Source organism: Clarias gariepinus, chromosome 10 (genome assembly GCF_024256425.1).
Source record: "Clarias gariepinus isolate MV-2021 ecotype Netherlands chromosome 10, CGAR_prim_01v2, whole genome shotgun sequence".
In the NCBI taxonomy this organism is placed as follows: Eukaryota; Metazoa; Chordata; class Actinopteri; order Siluriformes; family Clariidae; genus Clarias; species Clarias gariepinus.
Genome location: NC_071109.1, coordinates 5,307,591 through 5,322,134, shown reverse-complemented (window position 1 = coordinate 5,322,134; position 14,544 = coordinate 5,307,591). Strand labels below are relative to the sequence as shown.

The 14,544-nt window shown below is 38.4% G+C and overlaps 2 protein-coding genes across 3 annotated transcripts; both read right to left on the bottom strand.

Annotated features, from left to right (window-relative positions):
• Nucleotides 1–565: 565 nt before the first annotated feature.
• Nucleotides 566–4,197, bottom strand: c1qtnf2 (C1q and TNF related 2). Its single transcript, XM_053506211.1, has 3 exons — nt 4,081–4,197; nt 3,631–3,881; nt 566–1,491 (listed from the first exon to the last, which is right to left on the bottom strand). Exons 1-3 carry the CDS (start codon nt 4,113–4,115, stop codon nt 851–853), a joined length of 927 nt encoding a protein of 308 aa, XP_053362186.1. The 5' UTR covers nt 4,116–4,197; the 3' UTR covers nt 566–850.
• A 111-nt stretch (nt 4,198–4,308) lies between these two features.
• Nucleotides 4,309–13,847, bottom strand: slu7 (SLU7 homolog, splicing factor). Of its 2 annotated transcripts, none has more exons than XM_053506523.1 (15): nt 13,745–13,847; nt 13,099–13,338; nt 12,504–12,657; nt 12,331–12,411; nt 11,685–11,849; nt 11,534–11,599; nt 9,733–9,864; nt 8,004–8,101; nt 7,755–7,822; nt 7,422–7,561; nt 7,154–7,315; nt 6,804–6,908; nt 6,649–6,720; nt 5,671–5,781; nt 4,309–5,553 (listed from the first exon to the last, which is right to left on the bottom strand). In XM_053506523.1, the coding sequence occupies exons 2-15, from the start codon at nt 13,251–13,253 to the stop codon at nt 5,374–5,376; spliced, it is 1,689 nt and encodes a 562-aa protein (XP_053362498.1). In that variant the 5' UTR covers nt 13,254–13,338; nt 13,745–13,847; the 3' UTR covers nt 4,309–5,373. The 2 variants fall into 2 exon arrangements, with proteins under 2 accessions (XP_053362498.1, XP_053362497.1); XM_053506522.1 differs by having other exon boundaries at nt 4,310–5,553; nt 13,099–13,305; nt 13,745–13,841.
• Nucleotides 13,848–14,544: the final 697 nt, after the last annotated feature.

The window sequence follows — 14,544 nt, the reverse complement described above, 5'->3', positions numbered from 1 at the left end:
TCAAATTTATCTCAAGTTGAGTTAAAGAAGAGTGGGGAAATATTGCAAAGTCTAGATACACAAAGCATTGTGTGCCATTAAGAAGGTGATTAGCTTCAACTGACCGAGTCATTTTTAGGAGGTGGTGATCCTTTTCCAAAGAATATTCATATAGTGAGCACTGGGCATCATGATTCCTGTCCCAGTGGGCATCTCTTAGTGCTTGTTGTTCCCATTTTTGACCACTAGGTGCAATTATACCTCTCACTCATTTACTCAGACGGTCATTCTCTATACCACTTATTCTGTACCTGGTCACAGGAGGCCTGTACAGGGCACAAGCACACACGCTCAAACACTCCCTCACACACTACAGGCAATTTGGAAACACCAAGTAATCGAATCTGCATGTCTTTGGACTGGAGTACCCAGAGAAAACCCATTCACACATTCAGATCTGAAGGCAGGAACTGAACCCTTGACCCTGGAGGTGAGGCCACAGTGCTAAACACTACGCCACCATGTTACCGCAATTGTAACTCTCTAGAGCTAAATCAGGCATTGAGGCAAAAAAGGGTTATGTACAAATGTGTTTAATTGTCAAATACATACACATAAGGGTAAATTAGAGTCGTGGGTTTTAGTATGATATAATATGCACATCTAAGGACCTTCAGATGGCAACAGTTTTGGTATAAAATATTATTTCTTAGCAAAGGAACAATATTTTAGGTGCCACAAACCCCTGAAAATGGTGACTAGTCACTTAATTTAAAAAAAGCAGCATGCATAAGAATGGTGTTAAATTTTCAAGAGCTTACAGTAAATTTAAACAAAATATGCCTGAATCTTGTGGTCAATATAACTTCTTTCAGGACGACCCGGAGCTAGCAGCAGCAGCAGAACTGTTTCTCTGAGGAATCTGATCTGCATAGATAAGAAACCCTGTAAACAAGCTGTCAGTCCAGAACGGGTCGAAGAACAAGCCGTTCTGCTCGGAGTAAAAGATCTGCAGCCAGACCTGGTCTCCTTTCTTGAGCCGGAGCACAGTTGAGCCTGACGCTACATCATGGTTACCCGTGTTGGCATCAAATGTCTTGATCTTGTACTTGCCGTTTTGGATGAGTCCAATCGCCAGGTGCTTGTTAGCTAGCGTGATGTCATAGCTAAAGTAGTACACGCCTGGGAAAACGCAGGTGAACTTGCCACTGCTGGTGTTGTAATGGGCGCCTTCGTTCATCAGGATGCGGTCGAAGCGGATGGGAGTGCGCTCCTTCGGGTAACTCTTGCTAATTGCGACCGAGAAAGCAGAGCGTGCCTGCGTCCCACAATCGCATTCACCGGGGATGCCAGCGTTACCCGAGTCTCCCATTTCACCCTTCAGTCCTCCCGGGCCACGCACTCCAGGTGCCCCCTGTGGCCCCTTCAGACCTCTTGGCCCCGCCCTGCCTACAACTCCTTGGCGACCCTTCATTCCTGGTTTCCCTGGGTTCCCTGTGCGGCCAGCTTCGCCTAAGATTAGAAATTAGTATTATTATAATTATTACAGCACCAACAACACCACCTTCCTTCAAAGATTTAAAGTACAGAATTATTTTGAAATACAGTGGAACCTTGGCAGAATTCAAAAATAAATTTTAACTTTTTTAAACTGTCTTGATATACGAGTACAGTAGGACACCCGCGCTTTGTCTGCTGAGCGTCACGAGATCACAACTGAGCCTATGGTTCTTCTCTCTCTTGTCCCTCTTATCCCTGATGCTCAAGGATATACAAGTGCTCTCTCTCTCTATATATATATATATATATATTTATATACGAGTGTTTTTATTTACTGTACAAGCATGCTTCCAAATGAATTATGCTTACAATCCAAGGTTTAACTGTAAAGACAATTATTAAATGCATTTCTTTAGAAAACGGAACCTGAGATATGGTAACAGAAGCTGTTTACTAGAGATAGGGGTGAAGAAGTCGATTCAGTTGCATGTCACAGTTTTTTTGAGCAGCAATTCACGACTCCAAAATAGGAATTTTTTAAAATTTAGATATGTTTGCATTTGAGATGGCAAAATGTTGTAGTTCCTCTAGTCTTATGCAAAAGTTTAGGCACCCCTTGATGAATAACAGATTTTGATGATTTTTTTAGTAAAAAGATGTTAACACAGTCTCTCTTTGAAATTGAAAAAATGCACAACATTTATGCATTGTTACTTCTTATGCGCTAAATTAAACAAAAATAAAAAATAAAAACATTATTATGGCACGGTGCAAATGTTTGGGCACCCTTTGAGTTCCAGAGCCTCAGATTCTCTTTACAAGGTTTCAGACCTTAGTCAGCTCGTTAGATCTGATTCATGGCAACAACTCTCATTAGTAAAAGCCAGCTTTACAAATACTTTGACTCTTCAAACCTTGTGCACACACTTGCAGACACTCAACAACCATGGGTTTTTCTTAGCAGCTGTGTAAGACTCTGAAAATGAAAGTTATTGATGCCCACAAGGCAGGAGAAGGCTACAATAAGATAGCAAAGCGTTGTCTGCTTGCAGTTTCCACAGTGAGAAATGTAATTTAGAGATGGGAGTTCAGGGGAACTGTGAAGGTCAAGATGAGATCTGGAAGACCAAGAAAACTCTCAGAGAGAACTGCTCATGTGCTGGTCAGAAAAACAAATCAAAACCCCCATTTGACTGCAAAAAACCTGCAGGAAGATTTAGCAGACTCAGGAGTGGTGGTGCACCGTTCCACAAGACCTTCATGGAAGAGTCAGCAGAAGAAAATCTTACCTGCATCCCTATCATAAAATCCAGTGTCAGAACATCTACAGAAGCCTAATGTGTTTCATAAAATCCCATCATAAAATCCAGTGTAAGAAGTATGCAACAGAACATCTACAGAAGCCTGATGCGTTTTGAAAACAAGTGCGGTGGACAGTTTCATGTAAAGAACACCTTGCCAACTATTAAGCATGGGGGTGGATCTATCATGCTTTGGGGTTGTGTTGCAGCCAGTGGCAAGGAAACATTGCACGGATACTTAAACTTATACTGAAACTTAAACACAGATTTAAACATCATTGAAAATTTGTGGGTAGCTCTTAAAAGAGCTTTGAATGCAAGACGACCAAAGAATATTACAGACGACCCCTGGTGATTCCCATCACTACTGTACTGTACTGTAATATGTTTATTACATCCAGTATAACAGCTCCTGAATCGACACCGCGCTTGTGTGGATAATCTGCCTAGCCTTCTGCCATCCTCTTTTTACATGCAAATATCAAGGCTCATTTTCTTTTGTTTTTCGAGGAGATGTGAGTGGACATGTTGCAAAATTGCATATTTGTAGTACACGGCCAGGAGTACAAGCTTAGTATTCTTCTGTGTTTTAATTATTTAATTTCCTAAGTAAGCAAATTCATTCAATCGGGGACGAAACTTTAATCTTTAAAATTAGTCATGGACGGTCCCGATGCTCCCTACAGGTCCTTCTTGATTCTGATTGGTCAAAAGGCGTCGATTCATTTCCTTTAACAGCGGCTCCTACAAATATAACTAGAAATGGTTGATAAGACAGAAGTTCTAAGGATCATTTTTGACTCCCTATATTATATGCACTTCGGTAAAACCCGAATTGGCATTAAGTCACCTTTCACTCCTTTATCACCCTTGTCCCCGTCCTTGCCATCTTGTCCATCAGAGCCAGGCGATCCCATCCCTCCTGGCCCCCCGGTGGGTCCTGCAGGCCCCGGGCTGCCTGGTGCTCCTGGAGGCCCGGGCAAACTGCACACAAGCTGAGATGACTGGACGGTGAAGTTGTGATCTTTCCTCGCAGTTAAAACAAAAGACAGAGACAGCAGGCAAGTGGCCAGGAAGAGCGGCTGCACGACGCAGCCATGACTGCAAAACATGACACCAGGTTCACGCAGTACACTCTATATATACATGTGTGTGTGTGTTATACTACTGGCTAAGAGACTGAAATATTACAAGTTTTTATTTACAGTTTATCCTTCTTTATATCTAGAACATCCTGTTTGCAAAGATTAGTCGTTCATTCATGAATTTTTGTTCCAAATGCATGAGGAGAAGAACTCACCGCAGGTCTCGTTCACGTGCGACGCCAGACCCCATGCTCAAAATAAAGCTGGATATCTTTGGTTTTGTCCACACAACAGCAGATGCAGCCACCCCGCTTTTACTCGCTCGCTCCAGATGTTTTGGGCATGAGGTAACAGATTGGAATCGGAGGAGGGGACTTTCAGAGGAAATCGTGAAATTCAGCTGGAGTTCAGATGCTCATATAGAGCAACTTTGAATTTTTATTCAAAGTCATACAGCAAATACATTTTTTTATACAAATGCACAATTTTATTCTTAATTCTGATTGGTCCGGAAGGGTGGATTGATTTAAAAAATCAGCAGCAGCTCTGGTGGTAATTCATATATCTTCTATACCACTGATGGGAAGATGGGGCATGGAGCCTATCCCAGGAGACTTGGGACACACCCCGGATGAGACACACACACATTATCCCAATCCCAATGTGTCCCAATCCATTGCAGGACACACAAGCATTACAAGCAATTTGAGAACGCCAATTAGTCTTTGGACGGTGGGAGGAAACTGAAGTACCTGAAGGAACCCCACCAAGCTTGAGGGAACATGACCACAGACCAAAGTCGAGAATCAAAGTCTCGATTCCGGAATTTGCGACGCACTAGTGCCAACCATTACGCCACCATGTTGCCTGGTTGTAATTCAAAACACAACTTTGTATTCATGTGCTTGTTCTAATGCCTTGGAAGAAGGCGTGTATTTATTATGTGTGGTCTCGGATGCGGGTGTGTTTCCAGGTTTCTTGTGAACAAGAACAAGTTTTTTTTTACATTATTATTATTATTGTCAACAGAGCTAATAAAAACAACAACAAAAAAAAAAACATCTGCAGCTGCAACATAAGTGATGACAAAAAGTTATATTACACAGAAAAAGTTGTCTATTTTTAATGGAAATAGGGTAATCAGCAGAAAATTGCTGAAGAATAAAAGGAAAATAATCAACATCAGGGTGGTGGAGTAACAACACATTGGATCAGGCTGCATCACATAAATCAATCGTTGATTATTTTCATATTTATATTTGACAGCACAGCTGGTGTGTTTTATTCCTCACAGAATTCTTGACAGATGTTACTGTGTTTGAATATTATAATATGAGATTACACACAAACTTTAGGTTCGATCTTTATATTGAACATCAAGACACTGAGTTAACATGTTTGTGGAGTACATGCTATATTTACAGCGGAACATCCTGTTCACATTCTATCACAATTCCCGTGTTGATATGTAAAATAATAATAATAACAACAATAATAATAATTCTGAATCACTGATTGAGGAAAGAGGCCATGGGGTCGTCGGGACGAGGGCGTTTCATCTGGAAGGCCTCCATCTCCTCCTCGGTGGGTTCGCGCACCTCCTTGAGACTGTTGTACGGCCTCTTCCTCTCGTCAATCTGCATCATCTCAGCCACCTGCTTCAGCCGCTGCTCCTCTGCGCCCAGTGCCTGACATACAACACACAACTTTTAGCACATTGCGCAAAAGGACACACTTTTCGTGGCCCTATTTTGAAGAAATTTGTTTCTTAACACCTTTGGCATAAAAAGTTTGATTTAACTCACCTTTTTTAGCTTTTCCCTCTTTTTGGCTTCGTCTTCCTCATCACTGCTGTCTTCATTCTTTTTCTTATGCTTCTTCTTCTTTTTCTTTTCCTTCATCTTTTCTTGGTGCAGCTAAAAAAAAAAGAAACATTATAGAATCTGAATACATTTTATAGCTCTGAAAAAGAGTCAAAAGTTCAAGATCACTTTCTAACACCATGGTCATTCCTGATTTTATTTATTTGTACACTAATAACGTAAAGCAATACTGAAGACGTCCAAAATATGCAATAATGTTTCTGCAAATCCTTCATAACGGCTCTAATCTGAGGTTCTGTTTGTTAATTGGTGATTTCTGAGGCTGGTGACTCTAAATGATCTTCTCCTCTACAGCAAAGGTAACGTTTTGGTCTTGCTTTCCTGGGAAGGTCTTCATGAAAGACATTTATCATGCTGCTTGATGGGTTTTACAAATTCACTTGACATAATACTGTTCTTGCGAGTACTGTTCCAGAACAGCTGACCTTTATGTCTTAAAATAACAACTGACTTGGTGTTACTTATTTACCTAATTCCATATGTGTTATTTTATAGTTTTGAAATCCCCAATATTGTTGTAGAATGTACAAAAATAAATCACTAAATAAAAACAAAGAATTTTGCAAGCGATCCCAAACTTTTGAGTGGTATTGTATATAAAACTCCTTTTTCCGCTGCGTAAAAAACCCCCCTAAAAAAACGCAATTTCAGAAGGTTCAATTTACCGGGCTGCATCAAGCAAAGAAAACAACTAAGGATATTTAAACTTACTTAATAGAACACATTATCAAAACCTGGAAGGACGGTAGAACTGCATGATCAATTTTATTGCACAGTTCTAGATTCCCCCCCACATCCTGTTGGATTGGATGTAAAATATTTTTCTAGCAGTTGAAGTCATCAGGAACCTCCCCCCGCTTCCTGCAGAAGCGAGAATGCGATTAGCTGAAATGTCAGTACCTCTAGAAGCGTCTTTGGCGCCTCCTCGTGTTCATCCTCTGCCTCTTCATCAAACTGGATGCCGGATGTGTTCTGTGAAGGTAAAGCTTGGTTAACGAGCGATTCCATGTAAGCATTGTCTTTTAAAATCAAGTTAAAATAAAGAGCTGACTCACTACTGTTTTCTTGCCGGCGTCTCCGGTGCAGTAGCTCTGCTTGACCATCGAGTGGCAGCACTTGTAACCCCAGTATCCATCTTTCCAAAATGATCCCCAGATACACTGCAAAATAAAATAAGATCAATCTAGTCAATCTGTTATGATTAAATATCGCGCAGGTTATTTACGTCCCTCTGGCCGTCTGCAGCAGCTTGCTCACCAGGGACAATCTGCTCATCTTGATTCATGCACACTTTCATTCCATACAGACTTAAATAATTCTCTTGATTGTGTAAAGCTGCTTTGCGACAATGACAATTGTTAAAAGCGCTATACAAATAAAATTGAAATTGAATTGCAGCACTCACGGTGTGGTTGTTAATCAGGACGTCCTCTTCGTATTTGGAGCGGGCGATGGCTTTCTCCTGGCCTTTGATGACGGCGCCGTGTCGAGAGTACTCTACGTAGTCCTCAGTCTGGGCAAGCAGCAGCTCCCGCGGAGGAGCGTCTAAATGCTCCTGACCTCCGTACTGCGAGACGAGACGCAGATAAGACAATGCTCACACACATACACACACACAAGAAAGAATAACCTTTAAGTATAGTAGTAGTAGTAGTCGTTGTCTTTGGTCGTACCTTTTCTAGGATGCTTTCCTTCTGTTGATCTTTGAAGTCTTCCTTCTTGACCTTAAAGGACTGATGGAGCAGCTCCAGCTTGGTGGGGTCAGCCTGCAGGTGGACCTCTGTCCCCTTCTCGTAAGCCTCCCATGCGAAGACTGAACGACAGAGTGGACAGTGCAGCAAGCAAGAATGTTAATAGGAAAAAGAGATTGCACTCAAATAAAAACAACAAAAACAAACAAACAAAAAAACGAGCACCTGTTTAGCTTTATTTATTCATTCCAAAATATCTCTAAGCACAGACGGATTCTGCGCTTAATTAATACACCGTGTAGATTAATCACTTACGCTGCGTCTGTGCCATGCTGATTGTATCTCCACTGTAACGTGCAAAGTTGTCTCCGGCGTACCCCACTCTGTAAACAAACAGTTCGGTTCAAACCAATATCATTAGAAATATCATGTTTTTTTCATGCATGTCTTCATCTAATAGACTATAACTGGCACAGAGAAAACACTCTACACACACACTGTACATATAATGCTCATTTTATTAATGTTTACTGATCAAAGTGAAATTATTAGACTGAAACGTACTCTTCGGGATTCTTGCCGGTGTTGGAGTACGGGTTTTCCCTCATGGCGCGGGTCTTCGGGTCGTAGTAAGCCGAGTTTGGGTCCAGGTTCCTCAGGTACTGTTAAATAATCAATGTGTTTTTAATGATGTGGCCAAACATTAAGGAAAAAAAAACCTTACAGGTTACATCTGTTGGTGCACAATACACTTAAAACATAATGTTCTTAAAGTATTAAAAAAAAAAGAAATATTTTGAAAAATAAATAAAATATAAAATAAAAATATAAATTAAATTATAAAATAAACTTGGAAGGCCTCCATCTCCATCATTGGTTTATGTTTGCAACCAGTCTTCAACTGATGAAGCTCTGTTTAAGAGGCTGGTCATGTAATTATTATGGATGTTAATAATCAATCAATAATTGTTTAATTGCCGTGAAGAATTAACCCTTTAAAACATATTGATTGTTCAGAGTACTGTTAAAATGTGGTGGTGTGTCATTAAACAACCTTTCGACCATTTGAACAACTTGTACAAAAAGTTTAACATTCCCAGGACACATTTTTATAGGTTTTTATAGATATCTACAGCTGAGAAATGACTTTTTTTTCTATACCTCTTTTCATTTGTCTCCTTCCCTATTTCTCTTAGATTCTGTTTATAGATTTAAACCAGACGCTAAACAGATAATTAGTGCTGTATATACACAAGTAATTCAGCCACATTAGACCTACTTAGAAGGAAAATGATATACAGGAACAAATTTGAGACAAACTCTGGCAAAAGATGATACATAGAATTTACTTGTCATCAGTTGGCCTTAAACGGCCTCTATCGTCTTCACTGCTCCAAGGTAAAACTATCTAATATCAGAGAGGACTTTGATCCCACATGTGACCGATCCAGCTACGTCTACTGCATATGTTCTGGACACGCCTAAAGTCAGATCATTTTTAAAGTTTTATTTTTGATAACTTGTCAAAAATATGCCAAATACCATTAGAACCATCCCTGTTCAATGCATTTTTTTGGTGTTGACTCAAGTGGTGCTCGTCTGAATGACGCCAAGGACGGTATGATAGATCGCCTTTAGCTCCCCTTCTAGCTAGAAGAATAATCCTGGTTAAGTGGAAGGAGTCGATGCCACCAGTGGGTGCTCACTGGATTAAAGATGTCTTGTATTTTTTGTCATCTAGAAAAGATTCGCTCTTACATGAAGAGATGCGCTCAGGAATTTAACGATATATGGCAACCATTTATAAGCCACTTAAGAAATATTGATGCAAATAAATAAAATCTGTAATGGAAGATTTCTTTTTTCGTCTCTTTTTCTATTGCATTTTTACAAAATTATTATTCTTTTGTTTATTGTGTATTTATTTATTTTCTCATTCTTTTTGTGAGTGTGGGAAGAGGAATAGGTAGGAAAAAATAAAAATAGTGTACCATGTATCTACGCATGTATATGTATCTTGTTTAAATTTCCAATAAAAAACTTTGGTAAAAACTAATAATAATTTCATTAACTTACGTCTTTAAACATTCACACCACAAGAGGGCTCATTCGACCCAAGCATAATATTTTACGCAATGTTTTTCACAGCAGTACTAAAATAAATCCTCTTTCCAGGCTGTCTAAACGTGCACTAAAGTATTTACATGAATCTTTTACTGGTACGTGTGCGCTATCGCCTAAGAGAATCTGGTCAGTAAACCTACGACTGTGATGCGCCGCATGAGGACGTTACCTTCGCTGTGTCTTCTCTGATCCTCAGGTTCCTCACTGTGATTCGCCTCTTAGAGTCGAAGTTCTGCCCGGGCATGTCGATATCGTCTGCGTATTTGTCCTCGTCTTCGTCTTCGCTGTTGTGTTCTCGCTCCTGTGGGAGAAAAAATAAACAGGACAGATTTAAGTTTAACTAAAGGAAATACACAGACATATGTATGGATACAGATTTAAAAATACTTAAAGTTTATAACACTGATATTTTCAAAGTCAGTTATTTTCCTCAGGGATCAAAATGTAAAGAAAAAAAAAGCTTAAAATTCAAATAAGCTGCATTACACGATTTAATCAGCTCTTACGATTTTGATTGATAATTTCTTTACATTTAAGGGTTGTAGACCCAATGTGCATCACAAGATATCACTTTTCACCACTTTATTTAAACCCTGATCATTATCAGTTACTACAATCAAACAAACGGGACATTTCTACTGCATTTAATTAATACACATCTAATAAACCGGCAATTCTTAATTTTTTGTATAAAAATGCCTATTTCAAATATCTGTGTGGTGGTTTACAACAGCACTGATATAAACTGTCCTAATTAAGCGAAGAAATGAAAAGCAAACACAAGTAGTATAAATGAGTATAATGCTGTTCAATATTTAACAATAGAAATTAATCAAACAAATATGAAAACCTGTTTAAAGGATGCGAATTATTATAACCTTATATAGAATTAATCACTGTGAAGCATTTAACAGATTAACAACAGATCAATCGATTATTTCTTTGTTTTGCGAGACATTTCTCTGCAGCTCCCATTTCCAATAACTAGTACACCACAAGAGGGCGCAAATGCAGTTCAGACGATGTTCAATACTGCACACTGTATATCCATCAGTCATTTTAAAATGAGGAAAGAGAGACAACCGCAGTATTTTTTACAGCCTTTTTTTTTAATTATTCATCTTGTTTAAATAGTTTAAACAAGATGAATAACCTATCTACATAGATGGGTGGATAGATATAGTACTTTATAAATCAAAAAGTAAAATTAGAAGAAAGGGTTGTTTAAGTAAAAATAAATCCAAACCCTTTAAACGATTGATCAATTATTGATTATTGTTAACATTCTTAACTTTCGGTTAAAAAAATTCCAAAGGGCCTAAGTGCTATCCCCCTATCACCCGACTGAGTAGTTGTAGCTTAACGTGGGAGCTATTGGAGAAATTGGATACAACTAAATTAGGGAGAAAATCAGGGAAAAATCCAAAAAAAGATAAATGTCAAAAAATTTTAGCCCTACTTAAAAAAAAAAAAAATATAAGGATTTACTGTTAGTTTAAAGTAGGTGTGTTAGATGACTGAATACAATTTGAGGTATAAGACAGTGACGAATGCTCTGACGAAACAGGAAATGGGTAATTGGGAAACTCCTGTGCTTCTAAGGAGGGAGAGGTCGTTGCTGTCTTTCTGTTATTTGTTCGTAATCATGAAGTCCATACATAGTAGTAACTGAGTGGTAAATGGGGAATAAAATATTTATTGATTTTGGTCTATTAAAAGATTTTTAAAAATGTTAAAAATCAACTGCAGCTTTAGAGAGCCGAATCTCAATCTCCTAAACTCTGCGACAGTGAACTGTAACTGCTGAAGGAATACTCCAACCCTAGGTGACATGCAGTAAAAAAAAATTCTCCACCTGTTTATGCCATACATTCATCCTTACAGGAAACAGATTCACACATTTTTAATGCTATCTAAAACTTAATTAAACATAGAGCGATCATAAAGATCTCTTTGGTGTAGGTACGTACCCCGTGATCCAGTTTCCCGGTGGCCAGCTCCTCCTGTAACCTCTGGGCCTTTAAAGTGCGCTTGGCCTGAAATACAACAGCGTCTCAGTTTAACGACTGTTTAACAAAAAAAAAAGAAAAAAGAGCAATTATTTTCGTACTCAGACATTACCAAATCAACTTTGGAGTACTCCTCCACGATGCGCATGTGTTCCTCGGGGTCGTAGCCATTCCAGCGGTCTCGTTTCCCATCGTAATCCAGACTGAGCTGAACCTGGTCATGTTCATCTGGAGCAAAGCCTGTACCCGAGAACTTCGCTCCAACTTTTCTGGGACGCTATGATTAACCAAACAAACGAAAAAATAAACGAAAGAAGAGAAGACAGAGGTGGTTCACTGAACTGGGGGGAGAGGAGGAGTGTAATAACTACGTCATCATAGCTGGACCTTATTCAATAATATTTCCACAGAGTTGTGTTTTAAATGTTTACCACACTTAAAACAATTTCATTTCAATCCTATTTTATTATTTTTACTGTAGTGTAAATTTTACAACTAAAAGTTTTCCATATTTGTAAAATTTTTATTATTATTATTATTATTATTATTATTATGTTTTTTATGATATTTTTTATTTGAGTACTCCATTTTCTTTTTTAATTTTTAGGTCATGGGCGGTCGTTAAAGCATTTGACTGCATATCATACTGTGACAAATAAATTTTTAATTCTGAACTCCACATGACTATCAATTATCACCCCCCCCCCCCCCCCCCAATTTTTAAAAAAAATAAAAAATTATGAATTCCACTCCGTTACCTCCAGACAGTCCTTCTTCTTGTGTGTCAAAGCGCCACAATTCTCACACGCCCCCTTCCTGTATTTTGTACTGATTTGTTTCTGTAGACAATATTTTTTTTATTTACATTTTAATCTGCAAAGATTGAGAATTCAACTGACTTCAGGAAACTAGACGTCAGGAAACTGATTACCTCCTGCACGCCTTTCTTATACCAATCGCCTATAGCCGAGAACAATTCCTTTTGCTCATCCTGTGGTCTCTGGTGCTTGAGGGTGGGTCTCTTCGAGGGATCAATGTACCACGGTACGGAGGAGATGTACTGCGGTATGTGAGGGTTGATATCCCTAAAAGTAAACAAAAAAAAAACAAAAAAAAAAAACACACATTGTCGTCGTAAATAAAAAGCAGTCAATCAGATTGTGTGTGTGTGTGTGTTGGGGGAGTTGTATCTGTACAACTTACACACTTCTAGTTTCATTCATGCAACTTTGTTTACTTTAATTTTGTTTTATTGTAATTTTTTCTGACCAAATTTTTATTTGAATAATTTTTTCAATTCTTATTGTACTTTTATTCCATTTTATTTTTAATTGTCCTTTCTAGAGCAATTTATTTTATCATACAGAAACCCTTCCTTTTTAGATCACGGACAGTCATACAAGAATTTCACTACATATCACACTGCGCATGGTTGTGTATGAGAGAAATAAAATGTCTGTGTGTGTGTGTGTGTGTGTGTGTAAAAATTAGATCATAGGAGCTCTTTTTGCTGCTCGTGGACGTACTTTCCCTCCTCGTCAACCTCAGCAGGAGCATTTCCGAGCTTCCTTTGTTCCTCCAGCTCCTTTTTCTTTCTCCAGTCTTCTCGGGTCATTTTCTTGGGCTCTTCGAGGTCCACGACCCCTTCCTGACCCGAGCTGGTCTCAGGTTCTTGCTGCATGGTGTTCCAGGCACCGGGAGCAGCCACGAAAAACAGGGATCAGGAGTTCTGCCTGGATGACAGAAATATCTGCTGTGATATATGTCTTATAGAAGTCACAAAAAATAGATTAAGAAAATGTCATTCATTTGTAAATTTAGACTTATAATCATGGATGAAATATAACCTCTCTATCGTTGATTATTTTCCTACAACAGCACGAGGATGAGTGTTAAACTTCATATCAGCTAAAATATAAAAACATTTTAATTCGTTTTGTTCTGTTCGAATAAATCCAAGCCTGTACACAACACATAAAATTCTTAGACGATAACAAACATACAACTTTATATTAACCTAAGGAACCCTCTTTAAGTCAGTGAAGTCCATTTAAGACAGTTACTGTTAGCTAGCAAACTAGCTATCATTAATAATGTTATAAAAACGAATATTTTGCAAAAAACTTTACATTTTGTTTTCCAGAAATCTTTTTCAAGCTACATCATATTTACCTTTAAACCTGGTGACTTGCGTAGGAATTACGGAGTTAATTAGCCTTAAACTGCAGCTAAACTTTTGCTAGCTTACTGTTTACAAGCGTGAACACGAACTAACCGGAACCGGATAATGCACATTACAAAACTAACCGGAACCCATGCACATTACAAAATAAAAGTAGCGGCAACCTCGTAAAAGGTTAATAATAATAATAATAATAATAATTTATTGTATGACCTTACTTCATAGGTATGAGTTATTGTTTTAAATAATAGATCGAAAATGTAAATGGTTAAACACCTTAAAATAAAAAAATACCTTTTATGTCATATTGTCGAAACATTGGAGCTGCGAGAGGATCTGTAGACGCTGGATTGTATTTTGATTGGATTCAGTTAGATTTCGATTTGTTTTTGAGACACGTGATTAGTTTCTGATTGGATTTTAAACAATGCAATAATTATTTAGTGAGATGAAATATTCATACCTTTCAGAATACCAAAAACGATTGTCTTCACTCTTTCTGTTCTCTTGGATCAGCTGGTGAAAATCTTCATGTTCTCTTCATGCTTAAAGGGTGATAGGGAGAGGCTCAAGACCCACGACCCTGTAAACAGGATAAAGCGGTCTAGATGATGAGCAAGTTGGAGCGGTTGAGGTTCGCGAGCAACAATTTGCAGGCAAACCATGCCATTTCTTTTGCTCTAATCATTTTGACATTTGAATGTAAGTTGCTTTAAAGTTAGATTTGTTTTGCTTTAAACATCTGTCAAACACTGGCATTTTTCCACTAGGCTTAAGTGTTGCTTGTATG